This window comes from Bos indicus, chromosome 3, assembly GCF_029378745.1.
Source record: "Bos indicus isolate NIAB-ARS_2022 breed Sahiwal x Tharparkar chromosome 3, NIAB-ARS_B.indTharparkar_mat_pri_1.0, whole genome shotgun sequence".
NCBI lineage: Eukaryota > Metazoa > Chordata > Mammalia > Artiodactyla > Bovidae > Bos > Bos indicus.
Window position 1 is genome coordinate 26,705,189 of NC_091762.1, and position 26,493 is coordinate 26,731,681.

Below are 26,493 nucleotides of genomic sequence, written 5' to 3' on the forward strand. Positions count from 1 at the left end.
CAAGCCAGGTCAACACATGCTGCAGGCAGCAGCCCCACTGCCCCTTCCTGCAGACGTGCCCAGAGCTTGCCGTCTATGAGAACAGTGATGGCAAGGAGGCAGTATGTGGTTAACCCAGCCACCAGGCCCTTGAAACCTGTACTGGAACTCAACAAGAGTGCTTCCCCACGCTGTGAGCAACTAAGGTGAAGCCTAGGAGGGAGCAGATGCCAGTCGGGGATGGGAGAGGCTGTGCCAGTCCCACAAAGGTCAGAGCGGGTGGAGAGATGATAGTGAGAACACATGAGTCATTTGTCTTCCACAGGAGCTGCAAAGGGAAAAACTGAGAAAGATGAGGAAGAAAGAGGACTTCTTCCTCACCTCTTCCTCTTCATGGGTGGACTCCATTTTTTTCCCTCCCCTACCCAACCCTACAAACCCCTGCTCTGCAATTACTTCGAAAATGCTATGGTAGTAACAACAAAAAAAAAACCAGTAAAGTACACAAACGGAAGATAAAGATACTGAGGACACATAGATAAGCTCCATCCCCTTTGTGGCTTAAGGCCCACAATACAGATTTTATACATGTATCTCATATATGCTTTGTACATGTCATATGTAGTGTGTATATATATATATGTATGTATATGAGATATATACATGAGATATATAGGCGTTTTCTAAATACATAATCATTCAAAGACTCAAAGTCCTAAGACACTGGAGTAAACAGAAACAGACCTGGCCCTGCTTGTATGGTATAGTCTGGGGTGAGACAGACACTCAACCTAGTAAGCAGATCGTTATAAATCTCCGGCTGTGCTCTGAAGGAATGGGGCCAGTGAGAGCCCAAGACACAGGAAAGGATGCAGCTGCATGCTTACGTTACAGGCAGTCTCCCCCTGGGTCAGGATGCGTGCTCGCCACTCCCAGGGCGTGAGGCTTGAACCGGGCTCCAAAGAATTAAACAAACAGCAGTAACTCCAAGACAATATATAAGCATAACAGGGGCAATGTGTGGGCAGATTATACAGCTGTTTCTAAGGGCATGAAATGAGGGATGTTTGAAAAGCCTTCAACAGGTGTCATCAAAACTTGATTATGGAGACTTCCCTTGTCGTCCAGTGGCTAAGACTCCATGATCCCATTGCAGGGGGCCCAGGTTCAATCCCTGGTCAGGGAACTAGATCCCACATGCCACAACTAAAGATCCTGCCTGCTGCAACTAAGACCCAGCACAGCCAAATAAAATTTCTTCTAAATCTGATTTTGTACTTCTTTGTTCCGAGACTTAACACACTGTCAGTGAACACACCAGAGAGAACACAGAGCTTGTCTTACCTGTGCCATTTTCTTAGGACCACAGTGCTGTGGGGTAATTCCCATTAGGTCTGTGGATCCTGAAGGTGCAGTTGGGCAGTGCATACCACCTCGTGCCTCTGGGACACTCCACAGACGCAGCAACAGAAGCACCATCCCCAGGTACTTAGAAGCCAGGTTCAACACTAAGCTTTCTGGGACTCATATTGATGTTCAGAAAGAACTAGTTTGTGGGATAAACTGTTATTAAAGTGGGACTCTGATGAATAGACCACATGATTGCATTAGCTTTGGTCCCAGAGAAAACCATCTAAAACTTTCCATCCTTCCTCTGAAACTTATCTGTGTCTCTTATCAGGCGATAGTCCTTTGAAGAAATGCTCTGATACACTACCTAAGGGGAACATCGGCAATTGTTTTGTGAGCCATTTTCCTCCTAAGAAACAACCAAAAATAAGATTATGGCCTGACTTATCACCTTAATTTAGCAGAGTAGCTTCCTGTGGGCCCCAGTGGACCTTGCCAGCCTCATGTATGTGGGTTCTTAGCTGCTCTGTGGGCACCAAAAATGCTGCTGACACCTTTCAGGGTGACTCTGCTCCCGTTCTTCCCCTCCACCAACCTCCTGGCCCCAGAGTTTAATTTCCACAACCCCTGAGGTCTGTTTTCCTTTTCCACCTTAAGTCAGCTAATCCCCAAACAGCACACCACCCGCACATGCTGATTTACTCCCCATATCTGAGATGCTGCGCTGGTCATTTTCTCACCTGAAGTGCTTTTTCCTGCTCTTGGCTCAAACAGCTTTCCAGACCCACCTGCTCCATGGAGCTTTATGATAAAGCAGCTCTCAGCCTCAATCTTATCCCTATAATTGTGAAAGCCCCATATGCACAGCTGTCCAGTAATCCATCCACTCAAGATTTTAAAAAAGCACCCACCATCCATTCCTGCTGTTCAGTTGTAACTGGTTCAGTTTCCACTTTGGACTCCACTTCCTAATCCCTATGTCATTTTCAGTGTCAGAAACATGATAGTGTTAGCCATTCAGTTGTGTCCAGTTCTTTGCAACCCCGTGCCCACCAGGCTCTTCTGTCCATGGAATTGCCCAGGCAAGAATACTAGAATGGGTTGCCATTTCCTTCTCCAGGGGATCTTCCCAACCCAGGGATTGAACCCAGGTCTCCTGCATTGCAGGCAGATTCTTTATCATATGAGCCACCAGGGAAGACCAGAAACATAGTAAAGAGTCCCGAAATGCTGCTGAAGTGTGAAAAAAATAAGGCCATAAGAAAAAGCAGGAGTGTTGTATATTAACAGTTGGGCACAACATATTCATTCACATCTGTGTTCACTTGACCAATGTGACCAAGCACCTGTCATGTGCCAGGCTCTGGGCTGGGCACTATGGTCTTCAGCTGGAACTTCCTGCATGTATTTCCCAATCAAAGATGATGGACTATAATGCCTTCTAATAAATAAAACATCTGGGTGTGCCAGCCTTGAGAAAATGGAAAGATGAAAAGCTGTGCCAAAAGTGGTTAGGTTTTGCCTTTTTTTAACTCCTCACCACAGCATAAGCCAAGTAGCAGCATGCAGGACAGACATTAAATTAGCTAACATTCTGTTCTGAGGACATCCTAGAGGGACAATGCATTTATAAAGCACTATCCTCTGCTTTGCCTCCAGGATAGCTCATGACAGCAAGCCACTTCAAACACAGTGGAGAATTCACTCCCAGAGGGTCCTTGCTGCAACTGTGTCCGACTCTGTACAACTCTATGGACTGCAGCCCACCAGGCTCCTTTGTCCATGGGATTCTCCAGGCAACAATACTGGAGTGGGTTGCCATGCCCTTCTCCAGGGAATCTTCCAGACTCAGGGATCGAACATGCATCTCTTATGTCTCCTGCATTGGCAGGCAGGTTCTTTACCACAAGCACCACCTGGGAAGCTTGATGAGGGTCCTTGATGAGCCTCAGAAAGACCCCCGTCCAGGACATGGGTCAACACCACCATCCACAGGTGTACCTCAGAGTAGCCAGGAGGTCTGGGCAGCAGCCAGCATGCAGTAAGGACTGAGGTCCTAACACAAGCTCCTACCAACAATATGGAGTTTTTGAGAATGTATCCTTTTCATTGCTATTGTAGCCAACATCATTTGCACGTTCCCCTTTCAGACTAAGAGGATGAAAAGGAAGAAAGTCCACAAACGTTAGAACACATTGCTCAGCCAACTAAGGCTATGGATTGGAGATGCTGGAATTTCAACTCTCCTACTCTATAGGAGTGTGGAAAAATCCAAAGTAGTGTCAACATTTGGATCCAGTGAAAGGTGTCTGTGTCTCTTCTCGCTGTGGTTTGGGGGAGTCAGGAAAAGGAGAACCAGTGGTGCATAACCATCTACTGATTCAAGGGCAGTTCTAAATGGGGAAGAAAACACATATTACTCAACTGAAACTTACCTGTGGCTGAGGTCCTCAACAAAACTTACACACACACACACACAATCAGTAATAAGGAACAGTTTGCTGGGAACGAATGAAGGCAAAAGGAGAAGAGGGCAACAGAGGATAAGATGGTTGGATGGCATCACCAACTCAATGGACATGAGTTTGAGCAAACTTTGGGAGATGATGAAGGACAGGGAAGCCTGGTGTGCTGCAGTTCATGGGGACTTAGCAACTAAGCAACAACGGCCACCCAGAAATCTTGATCAGTTTTACGGTTTCTGTGACTTCTCAGAGATCCGTTGGAAACCGCAGATAGTCCATGGGAGGGACATCTCAGTAACCTAGAGCACTATGAGAAGAGAGCCCAGTTTCAGGGCACGGGATGGGCTAGGAGGACAAAGCTGCTGCAGCAGTGACTAAACAGCAAACAGTTCCCCAGCCCTCTGAGGCACCAAAGCCCCATTGTGGAGAGATGCCAGGCAGGTGAGAGATAAAAGGCCTAGGCTGCAGACAGGAGTGGTGGGAAAGATGGGCGAGGAGCCAGGGCTGGACCAAGCAGCCCATCTGGCCCGCAGCAGGGGTCAGCGTGAACTCAAAGACTTCTGGAGATGAACCGAGGCCTTGCAATCACCTAGCCCAGCCTTTTACTTTACAGAAGCTGAGAGCTATTCAGCAACTTGTTCAAGGTCACAAAACCAGTGAGTGGAAGATCAAGGGCCAGAATCCCAGCCTCCTGTTTTAAAAGACAAGGACACAAATGTTATCACATATTAACTAACCGCATCAATTCCTTTCTGTGTTTTCAAATATGTGTTTGACTGAGTATCTGGACTAAGACAGAGAGGCAGAACAGTGTGTTGTGGGGATAAGCCCAGACTCTGGAGCCAGGCCATCTGGGCTTGAACCACAGCAGCTCACCCACTTACTGTGTGACTTTGAGTAAGTTACTTCACCTCTCTGTGACTCAGTTTTCTCTTCTATCAAATGGAGGTCATAATAGTTCCTACCCCATTGGGTTATATACCTACCCCCTTGGGTTAAAAGACCCTGACGTTGGGAAAGATTTGAGAGCAGGAGGAAAAGGGGGGCAACGGAGGATAAGATGGTTGGATGGCATTATCGACTCAATGCACATGAGCCTGAGCGAACACCAGGAGATAGTGGAGGACAGGGAAGCCTGGAGTGCTACAATCCATGGGGTCAAGAAGAGTCAGACATGACTGAGCGACTGAACAACACTGGGTTATGTAGCCTACTGAATAAGTTAATAACTGGAAAATACAGTGCCTGGCACAAAATAAGTGCTATATAAATGGTAGGAAGGAATTTCTTTATTTTTTTTTAATTTTGTATTGGAGTAGAGCCGATTAATGGGCTTCCCTAGTAGCTCAGGTGGTAAAGAATCTGCCTGCAATGCGGGAGGCCTGGGTTCAATCCTTGGGTTGGGAAGATCCCCTGGAGGAAGGCAGGGCAACCTACTCCAGGATTCTTGCCTGGAGAATCCCCATGGACAGAAAAGCCTGGCAGGCTACAGTCCATGGGGTCACAAAGGTTCAGACTAAGTGACTAAGCACAGCACAGCAGAGCCGATTGACAATGTAATAGTTTCAGGTGGGCAGCAAAGGGACTCAGCCATACATATACACGTAAGAAGGAATTTCTTAAGGAGGAATAACCCTCATCCTAATGTTGGTTCCTCCCCAGCACACCTGCTCCCAACCCCCATGCATCTTCGTCACAGGTTAAGACTTTGTTCCTACAGTACTTGGAGCTTCTAAAACCTCACACCTTTGTCTCTTAATCCATTCAGCCCAACCCAGTCAGATGTTAGAGAGAAACTGGCCAAAATGATGTGAGAGGTGAAGGCTCTGGCTACTACCCACCAGGCCAACTGCCCCTCAGATTTGCATTTCTGAGACTCTGGACTCAGAAGTTACCTCTTCCAACCCCCACCTCCTACCTTCCTGGCCCACTTGTGCCCTTGGACCTCGGAATCTCCTTTTTTCACCTTCATCTTGTCCCCCACGCCCTCAAACCTTCTGTGATTCACCAGGCCTTCCAGCCCCTCAGCTGCCAGTCCCACCTGGACCCTTTGGCCAACTGTCTCCATGATGTTGTCAGAACTTTTTATGAATTCCTGCACCCTCCTCTCTTGGAGAGATCACACCACATCCCTGTCTTGCTCCTCAGCTGCTGAACCTGGTAGAGAAGGTCAGGAGACCAGGCTAAGTGCCTCCACTATAGACCTTCTTTCATGGCTAACTGACGACCTGCTTCATTCCCACAGAGCCCACACCATCCCATACTCCTCTAGCTCTGATGCTCTGACCACGGCCTTTGCCTCAGAGTTCACCAGGGATGTCCAGGCCACCAAACAGCCCATGTGTCAAGCACTCTTCCAGATAAGGCTATCTCAAAATTCAGAGAATTTGAATCCCTCTAAATCCCTCATTTGAATCCCTTGGGGATATGGTTAAACCACAGACTCGAATTCAGCAGACTGGACCAGGTCCTGAGCTTTTTCTCAGGAGCTGTTGACACTCTTGGCCCCCAGACCCCACTTTGAGTAGCAAAGTTCTAGGGATTAATATGTTGCTGTTGTCATTTTGCTCCCTAAGTTGTGTCCAATTCTTTTGCAATGGACTGTAACCCTCCAGGCTCCTCTCTCCACAGGATTCTCCAGGCAAGAATACTGGAGTGGGCCGCCATGCCCTCCTCTAGGGGATCTTCCCGACCCAGTGATTGAACCCAGGTCTCCCGCATTTCAGGCAGATTCTTTACCAGCTGAGCTACCAGGGAAGCCCAAGTATATATGCATGCATGCTAAGTCACTTCAGTCATGTCTGACTCTGTGTGACCCCATGGACAGCAGCCCACCAGGCTCCTCTGTCCACAGGATTCTCCAGGCAAGAATACTGGAGTGGGTTGCCATTTCTTTCTCCCCCAAGTGTGTGTGTGTGTGTGTGTGTATATATATATATATATATATATATATTTTTTTTTTTTTTTAATTTTGGCTGTGCTGAGTCTTCATTGCTACATAGGCTTTCTCTAGTTGCAGTGGGGGGGGGGGGGGGCGCGCGCAGGTCTACTCTTTGTTGCAAAGCACAGCCTTCTCATTGTGGTGGTTTTTCTTGTTACGGAGCACGGGTTCCAGGATACATGGGCTTCAGTAGTTTTCGTTCCCGGACTCCAGAGCAGAGGCTCCACAGTTGTGGCACGTGGGCTTAGTTGCTCCATGGCATGTGGGGTCTTCCCAGACCAGGGATCGAACCCATGACTCCCACACTGGCAGGCAATTCTTTACCACTGAGCCACTAGGGAAGCCCACTGGCCATTTGTCCTTTAACAAATCTACAGCATTCACCTCTGCTTGGCTTCTGACAGTGATCTCCTGGTTCTCCTCCCTGGGACTACTCCTTCGAGAACGCTCCCTCCCATTTCCTGTCCCCTTGCTATAGGCATTCCCACGAACTCGCCCTTGACCCTTGCCTCTATCATCCAGGGCAGGTGGTGCTGCACTTTCCGGGGACACCACCAACCACGCATTGAGTCCATCCTGTCCCATCCTTGGAGGGCAGAGCTGAACTGGCTCTGTCTGATGCAGCATCCCCAGAGCTGAGAACAATGCTTGGCCTGGCTGGAGGTACTCTCTCAATATTCACTAAATAAATCAATGAGCGACATGCCATGTCACTTAGCTTCTCATCTTCCATCTTGAAACTACTCATCCCAAGGCCAGGCTGGGGCTCAGGGGCTGCAAGGCTCTCCCCCAGGTAAGAGGGAGAATGGCCAATCTCATCTGATCACAGCACACACAGGAAACGGTAATAGCTCTATGGCTGTCAGGGTAGACAGGGCTTCTGGTTTTGAGGCAGCTCTGACCTGTGAGTTCCAGGAGCTGAGGGTGTCAGTATAATGATATACCTACAACCCACTCGAACCCCATGTGGGTCCCTTATCATGACCCACAAGCAGGGAAGTTTGGTCCAGTCTAACCCTAAGTAGGGAGAAGGCAATGGCAACCCACTCCAGTACTCTTGCCTGGAGAATCCCATGGATGGAGGAGCCTGGTAGGCTGCAGTCTGTGGGGTCGTGAAGAGTTGGACAGGACTGACTGACTTCCCTTTCACTTTTCACTTTCATGCATTGGAGAAGGAAATGGCAACCCACTCCAGTGTTCTTGCCTGGAGAATCCCAGGGACAGGGGAGCCTGGTGGGCTGCCGTCTATGGGTCGAACAGAGTCAGACACGACTGAAGCGACTTAGCAGCAGCAACCCTAAGTAACAACAAGGAAGAACCATTATAAGGATGTTCTTGGCTTAGTATCACTTTTTAAAATTATTATTTATGGCTGTGCTGGATCTTCGTTGCAGCTTGTGAGCTACCCTCTAGTTGTAATGCTTCTGTCATTGCAGAGGCTTCTCCTGTTGCGGAACACAGGGCGCACGGGCTTCAGTAATTGTGGCCCTTGGACTCTAGAACAGTCTTAGTAGTGGTGGCACACGGACCCAGTTGCTCCGCAGCATGTAGCATTTTCCTGGACCAGGGATGGACTCATCTCTCCTGCACTGGCAGGCAGATTCTTAACCAGCGGACCGCCAGGGAAGTCCTGCTATCACTTTTAAGGTCTGAGAAGTAACCCATCTGTCTGCATTGCTGCCTCTATTTCATTAGGATTCCAAGGTATCACCCATTCTGAAAAGTCCCCTGAACCCTTATGTACAATGCTGCTCTTCACAGTTCTAAGGCAAATTCATCCTAGACAAGAGCAACTCTAAGCCAAACACTGTTTCTCCAATGCCCTGCAACATCCTGAGGGATATCAATGCCTTCACATTCAGCCACTTATAACAGCGCAAAGTAGGATGCAGTTGAGGTCCCAGAATGTTATATTTAAACTTGAATCCAGCTGCTTAGCGACCGCATAATCCAGTACGAACACACTGTGAGTGTTGGGGGGAAATCAACACTTCGAAGAACACAAATCTGCCCACAGTGCCAGTATCTCTAGACCCTGGAAACCACACTGTTGGTCCATGAGAGTGTTAGTTACTGGGTTTAATTCTGTTGCTTCACAAAGACTACAGTTGGTATGGAGGAAAATATTCCAAGATCTAAAAAGCACTGGGTGTGCCAACTACAGCACTTTGCCTTTTCCAGAAGATAAATTATGACGAATTTTCTGCCAGTTCAAGTTATTTTCCCAAAGCAGAGCGTCAAATGGCCTTGCTACCCTGCCTTTAAGGAACCAAGGCAATTAAACCAAACAGCTATGAACTGCCCTGACAGCTTCCCCCAACTTCATTTGATAAAGTGAGACACAGACGTACACTGACAGATAAGCACACACCTTCTTCAGCTGTGAGACACAGCGCCAGTATGGAAATGTACATTCAGTCTATGGGGTAGAAATCAACTCGGCAGCTAGGCACAGCAACAAAATAGCCCTATACATGCCGACTGGCCCGACTGCCTTGTAAGGAATGATTGCCGATGACTAGAATTCCTATTCGGCAGGCTAATAAGAATAATTATAGCCAGGGCAGGCATTCATCAGCTTGGCAGATACAGGAATTCTGTTAACAAGGCTAAAATGAGAGCTGAGGACTCTCTGAAGGCCACGGCACTTCAAAGACGGTGGAGCTGGATGGATTGACTAGGGTTCCTCCCGCCAGCCTTCCTCCTCCAGAGCTTTCTGGAGGAAGCTGTAGTTTGGTCCGTGTCCTCAGAGCAGGGTGGTGATGCCTTAGGGATTACATCCTGACATGGACCCTCCCTTCGGGAATCCTGCCTGGGCTGCACTCACCCCAAACCACTTGCATCCTTTTTCACTTAAACTAATCTTTCAGGGTACATAGCCGAAGATGATGGCGAACCTTAGTCAATCCTAACTCGGCAGAGACCAAATTTGGGTCCTGCGGTCAAATCCTGGCTCAACCATGGATTAGCTGTATGAATCCAGACAAGTTATTTAACTTTTCTGGCTGGCAGTTTCCTCATCTGTAACATGGAGAAAATAGCAGTACCTTTCTCAAACTGTTGTCAAGAGAATTCAATAGTCTCATGCTTGGTATGCATGTTTCAAATAGCAGCTATTATTACTCTGTGCCTGTTCTGAGTGGAACGCTGTGCAGAAGCTATGAAAAAAGCCCGAACAGGGCTTCCCTGATGGCTCATTGGTAAAGAATCCACCTACCAACGCAGGAGACACAGGTTTGATCCCTGATCTAGAAGGATCCCACATGCCACAGAGCAACTAAGCTCGTGCACCACTACTATTGAGACTGTGCTCAGTAGCCCTAACTACCGATCCCGTGTGCCCTACAGCCCAGGCTCCACAAGAGAAGCCACCGCATGGAGCAGCCTGTACATCACAACCTGGAGTAGCCCACCCACTCTCCACAGCTAGAGAAAGCACTCGTACAGCAACAAAGAGCCAGGACAACCATAAAAATATATAAATAAAATTATATATATATAAATCAAACACAATATTTAGTATATGGACACATGTACATTATACACGAGTGGCTATGCCTGGGCAGTGGGAGGGTGGGCACGTTCATCCTTTTACCTTATATTCTTTATAAGTAACACAGAGACAGCCAGCTGTCCCCCAGATCTTTTCTTCTCTTCTTCCACAGTGGTCAGCACACTGCTACCAGCTTCCTCTGCATTTCCCAGCCTCCCTGGCACCTAGTGTGGCCTGGACCAAATCCTCTGCCATGAAGTGTATGCAGAAGTGATAGGAGCCACTTCCGAGCTTAGCCCAGGAAGCCTCTAGATAGCCTCCTCCATGCTCTTTTCCCTTTGTGCTATGCGCTCACTCAGTGTGTCTGACTCTCTGCAACCCTATAGGACTGTAGCCTGCCAGGGTCCTCTGTCCAGGGGATTTTCCAGACAAGAACACTGGAGTGGGCTGCCATTTCCTACTCCGGGGGATCTTCCTGACCCTGGGATCAAACCTGCATCTCCAGTGTCTCCCGCATTGGCAGGCGGATTCTTTACCACTGAGCCACCTGGGAAGCCCCCTATTTACTGGGCTGGAAAGGTGATGATGACAACCCAGGTAAACTTAGAAACTATGGGCTGAAGACAGCAAAACCACCATCAGCCTGGGAGCTCAGAATGCCCATGTGGAACAGCAATCCCACCCAACCATTTCACTGGAAACATCCCCAACCCCCTACCCTGCCCCCCAAGAACGGCTAGGAAAGACACTTCTGTTGTTTGAACCACTGTGCTTTCAGTCTATTTGTGAGAACAATTCAGCCTACCCAATAGAATAATACAGCACCCATCCATGAAATTTGGATTTCAAAAAAGATGTAATGTTTTTGTTGTTTAGAAACTATTTTGATGGATTTGCAACTTTTTTAAAAAAGATGCACATGAAGAGAGTATCTTAATCTCTCTCCACAGTCTTCACACCTCCCACTCTCTAATTCATGCTGCACACTAGGACTGACCTCCTCAAACACATCACCATGCTGTATCAATCTCACACTGCGAATTTGCAATGGCAGACCATAACCCACAGACAAAATGATATATACATGCCTTCATTCAGGCAGCCAGTATTTACCAAACACCTACTCTGTGCTGGACACTCAGTATGAGGAATACCATAGCGAACAATACCAACCTGGTCCCTGCCTCATGGGATATAATCAGAGTGGGGATTTAGAGCAGGAAAAATCATATACAGTGATAAATAAGTGCTCTGATGGGAGAAGCACAGTTGTGTGGCAGCACCTACAAGGCCAACAAGCCCATCCAAATGGCAAGGACTTCAGCACTGCAGGCACAGCTTTCAGAATCCAGCCCAGACCCACTTTTCCCTCCTAGTGTATCCTCCACCGTTCTCCAGTTTCATGGAACTTCCATGCCCTTTCTGAATGAACCATGTCCTTCCACTCATCCATGCTGGATGCCTTTCCCCGGAGCCTGGAAGCCTCTCCCATCCTTTCTCTCAAAATACTAATTATCCTCAAGGCTCAGCTCAGCTCAGATGTCACCTCTTCAGCAAAATCAACCTCAATCCCAAGTCAAAATTAATCATCCTCTTCCTTGCTTCCTACCAGTACCTGGTTTCTATGTCAGGTACGTCATTCTGGCTTGTAGTTAGCTTTTATTATTAACTGTCCGCCCATCCCACCTGACCACTCAGTGAGACGCTATGTCTTGGTCATTTGTCTGGGACACTCTTATTGCCACAGTGGGCATTCTAGAAATGCTGTATTAAATGGATGGATGAGACATAGGCCATGGAAGTGAAAACCTGAAGCTGAGTGTGTTCTGCTGTGATCGTGATAGGTAGACTCATTTAGAGAAGCTTTATGGAGGAAGCAGTTTTAAGGGGGAAAGGAAATAGACAGGTAAGAGGGAAGAAGGAGACAGTTTTCCAGATCATGAGAAATGGAAAGGCCCGAAGGTTTACATACATTCAATGTAAAGGGTAGCAAACAAGTTCCTTAGAATGAGAGTCCCTACTCAGAGAGAAGTAGTAGGGGAGAGAATACAAGGGACAGAACATCCTCAGAAGAAAATCATAAGGGATCATGGAATTAAGGTGGCACCTCCAAAAACAATCCGAAGGGAGGCCGGTAGGAAAAGTCAAACAGGAAGATGTCAGATCTGTGTGGGGAGCTGTCAGAACTGGGGCTAGGACAGTAGTTTTAGATAAAGGAAGAACAGAAGATGCTGGAGTCTGCACTATGGGAAAAGCGACAGAGTTGAGAGACAGAGTGAATGTGGAGGTCAAAGAGAGTGACAGTAAGATCATGCCCAGGTTGCAATACAAGAGGAAAGATGATCTAGCTTATCAACACGCTGGGTGGCAGGGATCAGTACAGCGTAGAGTATCACAGGGAGGGCATCTGGGAGGTCAAACTGAAGCCACACCAAGTGAGATTCGGTATGGCAGAGTTACCACATAAACATGAAGTTCAGTAACTGTTAGGGGACAAGGCATTGACTGGTGACACCAGAGACATTCCCTGTGCATAGGTGACATGAGATGTCCAGCCAGGCAGCGTGGACTGGTATACCTCAAAGCTACAAGCCGGGCTCTCCCCACTTCTGTTTTTGCTTTTGTTAGTCTCTCTTTGCCCTTTCTCTCTTTTCCTCTTACCACAGTTACTCAAGGACATTCTTTTCAAATTTCTACCTGGCCCCACCCACTTAACTAGTGCAAGGGTTGTGAATCACACAACTCTAGGGAGGGTCATTCACACAGGCAGAAAGTGACAGCAGCTCCTCGAGTTGTTCCTAGAGCTGAGCAGTGCACAATCAGTGCAACCAGTGGCCGTGGCCCTGCCTGACCCAGACACATCAGCCAATTATGTAATGGGTGTGGACTATCACCAGCGGTGTGCAACAAAGGGAAAACCCACAAGGGTCCCAGAGTGAAAGGAAGAGAACTAAAGCACTAGGATCTGAGAGCACAGAAGAGACGCCACAAAATCAAGTGCAAGGTGTGCAAGCTTTCTGCACCTGGTGGCATCTAAAGCAGTGTGGTGGCTGGGTGAGCTCTCTTAGGGAGGAAGTTCCAGAAAACCCCTCAGAGGGGAAGGAAGAAAACACAGTAGCAGCTGGAAAGGCTGGCCCCCACCGGCGGCAGGAGTAACAGGGGTGGGGGCAGTGTGAGACCTGATGCCAGGCTGGGAGTGGCAATGCAAGGCCTCCACTGGGACCCTTGGACCATAAGTGCAGTGTAGTCACTTAGCCTGTGTGCAGCTGGGGCCTGGCTAGGACAGACACCACACACTGTGTGGCCTTATAAAAGATTCAGTTCTGCCATCTCCAGGGGTGAGGAAGAAAATCCCCGTGCAGGTCACAGGATTCCTTCTGTTCTGGTTGACACTGACTGAAGGCTTCAAGAACAGCTTTTAAGAGTCAGCCTCCCTGATCCACGGTGGGCACTTAATAAGCAGATGATTTCTGTGGCTGATAACCACTTGGTTATACTAATATAACCACATTATACGAGGTGAAGATGGTGTCTGTGTGTATGGAAGATGGGGGCGGGGGGGGGGAAACACCAAAGATTCCTTGGGTTGGGTGGAGGGCGCTGGGTCAAATGATCAGGAGGGACCTAGGTTTAGAGAGTGTGCAAGACAGGGGACAGCAAGGGAGAAAAGTAACAGGTAGGAAAAGTTGAAGAAGCCAAGGCACCCAGGTCTTTGTGTGCAAATATGCAGCGAGACAGCTTCTACAAGCGCTGAAGGAGAAGACTGAGGGAGAAGAGCTAGTTACAGCTAACACAACGGAGGGCCCCGCACACCCATTCTGACTGTAGCGCTCGGGGCCACCCAGTGACCTTCGGAGAAGGAAGTTGGTGGATCCTCTCGCTTCCCTGGAAAGGCAGCTGGGCGCGGGGTAGGGTGTGCGGAGCGCGGTTCTGCCGCTCTCGGCCATGGCGGGGCAGATGAAAGCCGCAGATTTCCGCTCGCAAGCCTGGGACTAGGGCCGGGACCGCGGGCACCTTCCGGGCCGGGAGTTCAAGGTGAGCCGGCAGCTGGCGACTAACAGGTACGGAGGGCCGGGGGAAGCCGGCCGCGGGCCACTCCCCCCCGCACATGGGGGCGAGGCTCGGCCTACTGGACGGCGACTCGCACCCCGCGCCCGGCTCCGGGCGGCCCCGCGCCCTCTCCCCAGCCGGGCCCTACCTCCCGCGGACCCCGGCCAGGTCTCCCGGGAGCGGCCCCGGCCCCGTTGGCGCTCCAGGCCGCGCGCGGCAGCCGCGCCCCGCCAGTCCCCCCGCACCCGGCCGAGCCCCCTGCGCCTCACCGGGCCCCGCGCGCACTCACCCAGCGACAGGAGCGCCAGCAGCAGCGGCCTCGGCGCCAGGCGCCCCATGCTCGCCGGGCGGGAGCGACTCTCCCCCTCCTCCTCCTTCCCCGCCGCCTCTCCTCCTCCTCCTCCTCCAGCTCCGGCTGCTCCAGAGTCAGCGCTCCTCCGCCTGGGCCGCGCGCCTGCTCCGCTCTCCTCGCGAGCCGAGAAATCCCAGCGCTGGGGCGGACGTGCGCCCCTCGTTCCGCTCCGCTCCCGCCCGCCTCTGCCCGCCTCCTCCAGCCGGCCGGGCACCGGGAGCCGGGCGCCAGGGCCGCCCCGCCGAGCCGAGCTTGCAACCCCGACCGCTTCCCGAAAGCAGGAGGGAAGAACCGCAGCACCCGCCCGCCCGCGCCTCCCATCCGGCGCTTTGCCAGCAACAAACACAAACTTTCCCAAGCCCCTCCCCGCTCCAGGTAACGGAGGCAGCGCTGGGACCACCCGCTTAAAGGGGAGGAGGCGTCGCAGCCCACCCAGCTCCCCCCACCTCGGGGCCCCCGCCCCGCCACAAACTTTCCTCCGACCTTTAAAAGTTGGCCTTGGAAAGACTCGTCTGGAAATCCCATCGATTGAGCGCCATTCCGAGCCACCCCGCGTCCCACCACTCTGGAGTCCCCACGTGGGCCTCCGGGTCCCTCAGCTAACTCCCCGCACGGTCACCCATTCGTCCCGAACGAAGCACCCAGCAACCAGCCGCTAGGACTTGGCTAAATATTATCCAGATAGGACTGAAAGAGATGGAAGGACTGTAAACTCCGGGGATGCCAGCCTCCAAGGTGCAGAGGCGTGAAGTGTTTGGGTGCCTTGCCCGAAGATTCACCGCGAAGTGTCGAGATCAAAACCCAGATCTCACAGGCTCTGCTCACTGCCCTGTGGTTGGGTAGGCCTCACCTCCCTTCGCCCACCTCCTTCCTTCTCCGGAGTGCCTATGGCATTGATTAACACTTACCACAAATAGACCCACGGTGGGGGGGACGCGGACGCTCAGAACCCAAGTGTATTAATAGCTTCAGTACTTCATATGGAATGTACTCTTTAAACTTTTTATTTATTGCTTTAAGTGGACAGAACTGGTTGCCAATAAAGATTCTTTTCTTCTCCCACAATGGGGCTTTGTGCTTTTAATTTGAATACAAAAGACCCAGTATTAGGGGGAAATTTTTAGTGTTCATTGTTTAAAACTTCTCAAGGATAATTCAAACACAGCACTGGTGCCCCCCCCCCCCCACCCAGTGCCACAGCCTCTCATTAATATATGCAAAACAAATCACAGATGTTAGTGGGAAACTGCCCCAACTGGGGAGAGGAACATTGCTTTTACCTCAGTACGTCATTTTTCCACTAACAAGTGTTTCTTATTTCCACTAACAAAAGTGACTTTAGCCAGGTATGAACCCATCTGCAAGAAACTTAAAAATTCGTCCCTGTTGGGCCAATAATATGAGTGTACTTAATGCCATTGGACTGTAGACTTTAAAAAGTTAAAATGGTAGATTCTATGTTATATATGGGACTTTCTAGTTGCTCAGTGGTAAAGAATTTGCCTTCCAATGTAGGAGATTCCAGTTAAATCCCTGAGTTGGGAAGACCCCTGTAAAAGGAAATGGCAACCCACTCCAGTATTCTTGCCTCGAGAATCCCATGGACAGAGGAGCCTGGCAGGCTACAGTCCATAGGATCGCAAAGAGTCAGATAATACTTATCAACTGCTGCTGCTGCTAAGTCGCTTCAGTCGTGTCCGACTCTGTGCCGCCCCATAGACGGCAGTCCACCAGGCTCCCCCGTCCCTGGGATTTTCCAGGCAAGAACACTTAGCAACTAAACAACAAAAGGTTATATATGTTTTAACATGCTAAAAAAATTTTTTTAGATTTATTTTTATCACCAAGCCTTTCTTCATGCTATTCACCCACCCAGCAGTTCCTTTGCATTTCCCATCCCATGGAATCCTCTAGAATTTCTCTGGGAAGTCTTTCAATTTAATTCAATCAGCCTTAAATGCAAGCCTCATGTTAGGCCTTGAGAGATGCTGAAGCTACAGAGAAGAGTAAGACCTGACCCCTCCAGAAGCTCAAACCTTTCCCTTTCTTAACTACCCACAGTGCTTAACACCTGAAGCACACATTCTGGCACTTGGTCACATTCAGTTTAGCCCATGCTACGCACTGAATGTACTATGTCCCCCCACCAAATTCATATATTGAAGCCCTAATCTCCAAAGGTATTTGGAGGTGGGGACTTCGGGGAGTAATTAAGTGCAGAGGATGGAGCCCTCATGCATGGGATTAGTGCCCTTATAAGTAGAAACGTGAGAGGCATTATATCTATATCTGTGCTGTGTGAAGGCATTTGTCTGCAAACCAGGAGAGGGCCCTCACCAGGTACTGAATGGGCCAGCATCTTGATCTTAGACTTCACAGCCTCCAGAAGTGGGAAACATAATTGTCTGTTGTTTGTGCCGCCCAGTTCATGATATTTGTTGTATCAGCTCAAGCTGACGGCAAACACAGTGCTCCGTCTCTGTCTGATAGTGGAAGACAGACTGTCATACACTCGTTTTACGTCTCTCACATCACTGCAGAGTCGATGTTTGCGAAAAACTCTTTTGTTTAACAAAGTGCAAGTCAGGAAGTGTGCCTGGCACATGGTAGGTCTTCAGTAAACATTTGTGGAGTGAATTAATGCCACTTACTGGGCTCGAGCCTGGGGAAACAGAGGTAAATATAACCGTTCCTGCCCTTGAGGTGCTTACAGTCTGTGTCCTGACTCAGCAGGTGTGAAAGCACTGCCAGATGCAGTTGTGACACAAGGGAGTGGTCAGTCCTGAGGAAGCTTGTCCAAAAAAGCTCAGCGGGGATGACTGTGAACCAAGTCTTGAACGACCAGCAGGTCTCTAGCTGTGAGGTGGACGGATGAGCCAACAATAGCAATTGTGCATTCAATGCGGAAGGGATTCTTCTCTCCTCCCTTCCCCACACCCAGATGTTATTAAATTAATGGTGCATCTTACAGTCATTGAAACAGCAGTAGTTAGTTGAAATAGAAAGAAGAAATAAGACTGTCCAGGCAGGGCCAGAACAATGAGGACAAAAGTGGATGGTTTCTTGGTAGTGGGTAGTCAGCTGTGTCATGTCATGAGAGTCAGCCCTAGATAACCGTTTATGTAGCAGAAAATGAGGCTAAATTAATCACTACAGGTGCTTGGACATAGCACCACACCCTTTGCACAGCCCTGACTACCAGAGGATAAAATATGTTTCCAGCTAAAGGAACAGAGCACCTGAAACAGACCAACACAATGTGTTAAGTCATAACTCTGGAATCTGATGATGCTTTCATTATGAAAGGCTTTTATTAATATTTTCGAGTGAGTAACCCCATTGGTAAGGCTTTTGCCCCAACCAATTGTTCTCAGTTTGCTTAGTCTGTAGGCTTGCCTGGGGCAGGAAGCCTCACTCTCCAGTAACTCTGATCCACACCCATCCCCAAGGAGGAGAGTCCCGCCTCTGTAGGTTTCCTGCCAGATCACGGAGACCCTCAGAGGCTCCGGTCACAACAGCCAACCGTTACTGTCTCTTGATTACAGGGATCTGTCTGCAGGCGTTGCCCCTGAAAACCCCCGAGGGTCCTACATTCTCACTTGTAACAGGTTTTCCTGCTGAGATCAGTAAAATCACCTTACTGTTTAAAGGTGAACATGCAAATGTCAAAAGGTCCCAATGAATGAATTTGCCGATTATCCTAAGAGTCACCCAGACCCTGTGTGTTACCTGTTCTGCTTCCATCAACCCATTCTCTCTCTCTTCTTCCCTCACTTTCTCTCTGCCTCTCTCTGTTTCTCTACAGATGACCCTGATGCTACTTTAGCAGAATGGCCAGCAAAAGAATATGTTCTACAGCAACATTTCATTCCACTAATCATTTTCACAACGTTTCCTTCGTATTGGTTCCAGGTGTCTATTTCTCCTATTGAAGTTAAACACGGGGATTACTAATCAAAAAGAACTTTAAGATTTAATCACAGAATGAGACAATGGAATTAAGAGTTAAAAAGGTAGGGGTTGGAGAGAGGAAGCCTTCATTTCCTGATGAGTGAAAGTCATTCAGTGAGGCCATGAGGGAAGTTGTGGAATGCCCATCTGACAAGTTTCAAAAACAGAAAGGGGCCTTATCTGCCTGGAATGGGTTAAGTATGGTCCTGCCAAAGGCTGTGCTCTGTGACCTCTGGCCTCAAAGACCAAAATGGGAGATAACAGAGAAAGTGTTCTTAGATGTCCAGAACTGACCCTGATTCCAGACCAGGAGTGACTTCCAATCATTTACTCCTGCAGCGACGCTGGGGTGAAAGTGTGAGGAGAAAAATAAGAAAATGGAATGAGACAAGGCTTTTGCAATAAAAGCTTTCTACAGAAGTGAGGCATTATTACTATATTAAGAGCATGCCTAGCCCTTGCCCTAGAGGAGTTTATAATCTAGTTTAATGTATCAAAAGACCTGAAATGCTGTAAAGGAAGGGGGAGAAGATTGATGCCAAAAGAGCAAAGGAAATTGAAGGGGAGGTAAGTAGAGAGAGAGGCACCAGTTATCGTGTATAGTTTTGTGCCAATATGCTATCATCCGGGCTGGAAATACCTCCAACAATGAATAGAGACAGCAGAGTCCATTACGGGAAGGAAGTGTGGCCACATCACAGAAGTCGGAAATAGCTAGAGGGGGCTTAGGGATGTTGGAGGAGATGCTTTACCAAGTTACGGCTGCCAAGCATCATGGTATCCAAAGGTGCCCACCTGGCCTGACCTTGTGCCCTGGTCCCAAGATGGTATGTCAGGGAAGGGGCTTTCTGCCTTTACTGGAAGGCGCTTTACCCTGTTCTTCACACAGAAGCATGAGTGAAGGTAATGGGAAGCTGGTCAAGGGGTGAGGGGGTCCCCGTTCCTCTATCAGACTTTCTCACCCACCTTGAGCTCTGCTTGAAGGTTCAAATGGAACAATGCCTTAAGTTCTAGGCACTACCTTTCAAAAACATTTGCAAACTAAAATGCAACCAGAGTAGAGCTGCTACCTAAAATACAAGATGCCTGGTTGAATTTGAGTTTTAGATAAATAAGGAATACTTTTTCAGTGTAAATACATCCCAAATATTACATGAAGCATACTTATACTGAAAAAGTATTCCTTATTTATCTGAAACACAAATTCAGCTGGACATCCCACATTTGTATTTGCTAAATCTGGCAACCCTCTTCCAGAGAGGAGTTACCTTATATGGAAATAGGCTCTTATGGAAGACTTGGAGAAGACAACAGGGAGCTCTGAGTAGTTATCTTTGGATTATGTGGAAGTTTTGCCTTTCAAAGGAGAAATAGACTTGCTTCGGGTGTTATATTGAGTCATTGGGTAAAAATTGCTTAGAGAACTGTACTGGCATCATTTGACATTAGAAGTTAGTCATCAGTGATGAGAGGAGCTTTATTATTTGGTGTTATCCTTTTAGTGAAAAGTTACATGCCTACCTGTAAGGGGGGCTGTGAGGGGATTACTGTACTGGGTGGGGACCCAGACAAGCTGCCTTGGAAGGAAGTCCTCAAGATTGTGTGATTTATCTAAATCCAGCCAACTGTCTTTTCTAGTTCCTCTTCCAAAGTTAAGTCTTTGTCCCTGTTGTTTCCTTTTCTTGAACTTCCACCCCTTAGGGCTGGGCTGGTGTGTGCCCTTGCAGTTAGAGAACAGAGCAAAGTCTGTGGAAGCTTTGCACAAAACTAGTTCCTGGTAGCTCAGAGGGTAAAGAGTCTGCCTGCAATGCAGGAGACCTGGGTTCAATCCTTGGGTCAGGAAAAGCCTCTGAAAAGGAAATGGCAACCCACTCCAGTGTTCTTGCCTGGAAAACCACATGGGCAGAGGAGCCTGAGGGGCTATAGTCCATGGGGTCACAAAGAGTTAGTTAAGACTGAACAACTCAGACAACAAGGAGGGTTACTACCCCTGCTACCTACCTACTCTATGTGGGGATGCTGAGTAGTGATTTTAAAACCAAGCCACCATTTCTGATAGACATCTTCCCATTTTCATCCACTTCGTAGCTCATAATCGTCTTCTGCAAGTCATTTAATAGAGAGGTACTTTTTTTGGTAACTTTGTCTCTCCTGGAAGGTGCGTGGGGAATGGTAACAGCAAACCACTTCAGGAACACTTTACTGAATGGCTTTTCTTTCCCTGTGGCAGAAGCCTTTGGGGTCCCTGCTTCAATATGTTTTTTGGTGGTCTAAAATTGCTACATCCATGCTTTATGACCTAAAGCTTGTGGGGCCTAGCTCACCCATTTGCCTCTGAGTTAGAAATAATACGAAGTTACTTTCCGAGGAGAATCTTGGCCACCTGCCCAAGGAAATGTGGAGGTCTGCATCCCAGTCATAGTGGGCATCTGGGTCTGGCCCCAGCATTTCACAAGACAACGGCAGACCCGCCCCAGGTGGGCTGATGGATGGCTAGAGCAGGTGCTTTTGTGTTTAACCAGCCACCTGGACCAGCCACCATCCAGATAATGATTTCAGACTTTCTTCTGCCCGACACTTTTAAGAGCTCAGCTGCATGAAACAATATTTCCGGAAGATTGCCCTATGTGAATGTGGTCTATATATTCCTTTAGGTACCCTGAGAACCTACCCCTGAATTATGAATTAAGTAGACCATCAGCGAGTGTGACACCTAGCTCTATCCTAATATCACCCCATAGAGTTGCTCTTACTGAATTGCATTGAGGGACGTCCTAAGGAACAGCCCTAAGGACAGGTTTACAGATGCGCTTCATCACTTCCAGCAGCAGCCTCTCTACTTAGGACCCATGGAGAAATTTTACCGTGGTCTCAGTGCTACAAAGACTTGTGCTGATCTCGGCGACCGGTTTCTTTCTACCTTGTTGTTGTTCAGTTGCTCAGTGGTGTCCGACTCTTTGCGACCCTGTGGACTGCAGCACGCCAGGCTTCCCTGTCCTTCACCACCTCCCGGAGCTTGCTCAAACTCATGTCCACTGAGTCAGTGATGCCATCCAGCCATCTCGTCCTCTGTCATCCCTTTCTCCTCCTGCCCTCCATCTTTCCCTATGGACTTTGTAAATATTGTAACTGGCAGTTTTCCTTTTCATGATAGTGGTTAGAAAGCTTATGGTCCAATCTGTGGCCTTCCTCTAGCAGACAGGAATAGGACATCCCCCATGAATTTTGAATTGCCTCACTTTCAGCTCCTCCTTATCTCGCCACTATAATTGGCAAGGGAAAGGAACTCCTTTCCCTCATTTTACCTTTTTTCATTTTCATTTCTCTTATTATGTTCAGGTAGGGGCACAACATAGGAAGTGGTTTTCTATTCTCCCTACTGTAAAATTCTATTCCACACCTCCTGCTCTTCAAGACACATTTTAAATTCTAACTCCTCATTTGCAGATTAAATACAATAAGGTAATAATCACAAGGAATGAACTCTGCTTCCAGGGAAAGGCTGGCTATTGATTTGCCTGTGTCAGCCGCCCTTCAGCTTGAGGACTGGTGGGATGAGGAGGGCGCTGCAACCCAGCAGCTGGCGGTGGCCTCTCCTCTGCTCACCCTTGAAAAGTGCACTGTTGATTCGTCTGCCCTGATTAGCAAATCTTAGAATGAGCTTGCCCTCTCCAAGCACACATGGGTTGGAGGGTTGGAGTGGTCTGAGAGCGTCCTGGGCAGATGGATGGTAGTTGACCCCAGATTCTATGCAGACAACAGCTCGAGCTCAAATGTGCCGGTCCAGCCAGCCCCTGACCTACTCCGCGGCTTCTCATTCTCAGTGTTTGTTGCTGTCCTGTCCCAGCTCTGCACTCTCACACTGCAGCACATGGCCACCCCTTTAGGTTAGGTTCCCTTGAAAGCAAAACTGGAGATGTTGACTTGGGTGTGAGTGGCTGACTTGGGAAGTGCTCTCAGAAAGCAGCGCTGAGGGAGCAGGGGGGCAAGTCAGGGAAGGAGAGGGAGAGAAGAAAGAGTGTGCTCTTCGAGGAGGCCCTGCTGCGGGCCCTCTGTGTCCCTTGTGCCTCAGAACCGTCCTCTAGGGGACAGAAGGCTCAAGCATTGACCCTCTGGTCCTCATGTCTTGACAGCTGAGACGCTTCTGTCTGCAGCTTTTGAGCCCGAGTCCTGATGCAGGCAGGTGGACAGATGCAGGTGTGCTTGGGCTGGGCCACTGGCAGCATGCGCTGAACTGTCCCACATGACTGTGTGGAAACCACTGGAGGGCCCCAGCACTGTGCCTGGACCATCTGCTATGGCTACGGCCCTCCCTGTTCCCCCAGGTTGCTGTCCCCCACCTGCCCGTGCCATGTGCCTCTCTCTAGCTCTGTATTTGAATGTGTCTTATAGTTGAACAGCTGTCCTGTATTTACCTCTGTCTCCCCCACCAGAATGAGAAAAGAAGCTGTGTTCTACTCACCCAGCACCAGTATTTGACACTTGGTAGGCCTGTTTAGTGGAGAAGGCAATGGCAGCCCACTCCAGTACTCTTGCCTGGAAAATCCCATGGACGGAGGAGCCTGGTAGGCTGCAGTCCCTGGGGTCGATAAGAGTCAGACACGACTGAGCGACTTCACTTTTACTTTTCACTTTCATGCATTGGAGAAGGAAATGGCAACCCACTCCAGTGTTCTTGCCTGGAGAGTCCCAGGGACGGGGGAGCCTGGTGGGCTGCCGTCTCTGGGGTCGCACAGAGTTGGACACGACTGAAATGACTTAGCAGCAGCAGCAGCAGCAGGCCTGTTTAGTAAAGGCTTCCTCTCCAACTAGAACTGGTATAATTTTATCCCTTATCTATTGGAACGCCATGTAAAAATTTTATTTGAAGGAAAAATAATCCAAAACCACTATCTACTCTAACCTCCTCATTTTACAGAGGAGCCATTTGAGGCCCAGAGAGCCTAAGTAACTTGTTCACGATTACACCATGTATTAAAGTGATTATGGAATATTAAAATGATTTCACAAAATACGCCAAATGCAGACAAGGGAGCCGACTGGAGTTACAATGTGAGTTATTAGCACTTCAAATGGAGGGTATGACCACCTCTGTGCTGGGTTTCCAGGAGGAAATTGCTTAAAATAAATTAACTTGGAAAGTTCTTGAGTTCTGATTAAAGAGGTGAATGGCTGGAATGAGGCTCTCTCCTCGAGGAGAAGAAATTCATCCTCGGTAAACACATTTTCAGGTAACGTACCAAGGACTTTGAGTCAGGAGGAACTCATTTAGCATTTTCTTCCTCCACCCTGTTCATCTCACAGTGGCAGCATAGGGAAAATGTTGTGTTTGTTTTTAATTTTAAAAATGAGATGTGGACAGTACTACCATTTGAATAAATTGGAAAAGCTTTCTGTCAGCCCTCCCCTTTGCCTGAACATCCTTTCTCCTTCAAGACCACACTTCTGCTGCCATCTTGGGTACGTGTGTGACATACAGAATGCCAGGCGTGGTGAAAGATTATGATGAAAACCAAGAAAAGTAAGATCTGATCACTTCTCACTGCAGGCTGGGCTTCCCTGAAGAATCTGACTGCAGTGCAGGAGACACAGGAGACTCGAGTTCAAGCCCTGGGTTGGGAAGATCTCCTGGAGAAGGGAATGGCAACCCACTCCAGTGTTCTTGCCAGGAAAATCCCATGGACAGAGGAGCCTCAAGGGCTATGCTCTGTGGGGTGGCGAAGACTCTGACAGGACTGAGCACACAAACTCAGGCCCTGCATGCTAGTATAAGAAAGAGAAAAGAGTGAAACATTGTATTTTGTGGGGAAAGAGTGGGGGTTGTCATGAGAACTACTTATTCCTGACAAATGAGAGAGTTAGGATTTATTTGAACAGCCCTGCTTGTACTACACTTTTCTTATTTGCCCAGACATGGGTCAACATTACTCTAGAAAAGAGGGGCTGGTGTAGCACTTCCATGGTCTAAATTACGGTGACAAAAAAAAGAACTTGGTGGGTGTACGGCAGATACCTGCTCCTCATCTGTGTGGTCCATTCTTAAAAGTTTTCCTTCTGACACTCATCTGAGCCAGAAACACTGAAAGTCAAACAAGAAAGAAAGAAGTGGTGATGGGTTTTTTCAGGTGATGTAGGAACCGAATTGGGATCACACAGCATAGATGAACATTCACGCTCTGCCACTTACAAAAGCTCTCTGACCTGACACAAATTATTTAACCTCTCTGGATCTTTTTCCACATCTGTAAGATGGGGACAAAAATAATATTGTTTGGGGCATAACTGAGAAAGCATAAATAACATTTCCGTGGTAGAAACTGTTGGTTTGTCACTCAACAGTGAGTGCCCCCACCCCCCAACCCCCATCAGAGGGGACACCCAGCTTGCCACCAAAATGTATGTCACATTCCACAGTGTGGAGTTACCACTGGCTCTCCTGCCAGGGACTATATTTCCAGCTCCCTTTCCAAGTGTTTATGTGGTGAGCTGAAATTCCACATGTAACTTTGAGGGGAGCAGTTAAAGTAATTCTGTGGGTTCTTTACAGTCTCTTTCCCTCATCTGCTAGATGGAAGCAGACACCTAAGGTTTCAGGGCCACAGGATGGGGAAGAAATAAGAATCCCTGAATCTCCCCATGGAGGAAAGCTGCCTGCAACCAGGAACATCTGTATTGTCCTGCCAGGCTAGGTAGGAATTAGCTTTGAAGGTGTTTAGTCCCTGAAAGTTGAGGGCTTACTTGTTACAGCTGCTACAGTTACCGTAAGTAATGCACCTCCCTTCCTCTTTTTCTAATAGAACCTCACTGTTGCTAAGGGGCCCACCCACTTCTACTGAACCATATACCTCAAGGGAGACTGCCTCCATCCCCTCAGGTCTGATAGGTAATTCCTGGTTGCTCTATAACAGGAGATCTCCAGAGCTCCAAGGTTAAGCTTCAGAAATTCCATTCCCTTGTCAGTGATTGGTTAAGTATGAAAGTGAAAGTGGAAGTGAAGTCGCTCAGTCGTGTCTGACTCTTTAGGACTCCATGGACTGTAGCCTACCAAGCCCCTCCCTCCATGGGATTTTCCAGGCAAGAGTACTGAAGTGGGTTGCCATTTCCTTCTCCAGGGGATATTCCAGACCGAGAGATTGAACCCAGGTCTCCCGCATTGTAGGCAGATGCTTTATCGTCTGAGCCACCAGGGAAGTGGTTTAAGCATGAACATGAGCAAAATCTGGTCAATGAGATGTGACGGGTAGGTCTTCTGAAGGGGAGCTGTTTTTGGAAAGGTTTTCTTTTTCTTCTATTAATATAGGTATTTTAGCTTTCTTCTCATTACAGGGTTTTTTGGTTTGTTTTTTTTGATTTTCATTTTCTTTTTATTATTTTTAAGATTTAGTGAGATGACGTATAATAAAACTGACCAATATAAATACACAGTTTGATGAGTTTTTGCAGATCTAGACAGTCATGTAACCACAACCACCAAAATCATTATAAAAATTATTTCTTCTCCCAGAAGTTTCCCATGCTCCTTTGAGATCAGTCTCCTTCCTCCACACCCTGGTCACTGGCAACCACTGATGTGCCTTCTATCACTAGAGTTTTATATTTTCTAAAATGTCATATAAATTGAACCATACAGATATAGTCTTACATGTCTGGATTCTTTCACCTAGCACAATGCTTTTGAGATTTATCCATGGTATTATATGTGTCAGCAGTTCATCTTTTTTTTTTTTTTTTTATTGCTGAGCAGTATTCCATTATAGATATAACACAATTTGTTATGCACTCATCAGCTGATGCACACTTATGTTCTTTTCAGTTTTTTTTGTCTATTATGAACATAGTTACTATGAACATTTGCAAGCAAGTGTTTATGTTGACATTTTTTTTCCTCTTGGGAAAATGACTAAGAGTGATA

General features: G+C 48.1%; 1 protein-coding gene across 2 annotated transcripts in view; it reads right to left on the reverse strand.

The window, feature by feature from the left end:
- PTGFRN (prostaglandin F2 receptor inhibitor) overlaps window positions 1–26,493 on the reverse strand; it is a 111,414-nt gene that overhangs the window by 65,665 nt on the left and 19,256 nt on the right. Inside the window, exon 1 of one of the 2 annotated variants that reach the window (XM_019956733.2) lies at window positions 14,568–15,653. The exons of the other annotated variant lie outside the window; for it this stretch is intronic. Within the exon in view, the coding sequence (XP_019812292.2) occupies window positions 14,568–14,616 (49 nt within the window). The 5' untranslated portion in view covers window positions 14,617–15,653. Of the gene's footprint in view, window positions 1–14,567; window positions 15,654–26,493 lie in introns of those variants that run through there. 2 annotated transcript variants of the gene reach the window in all.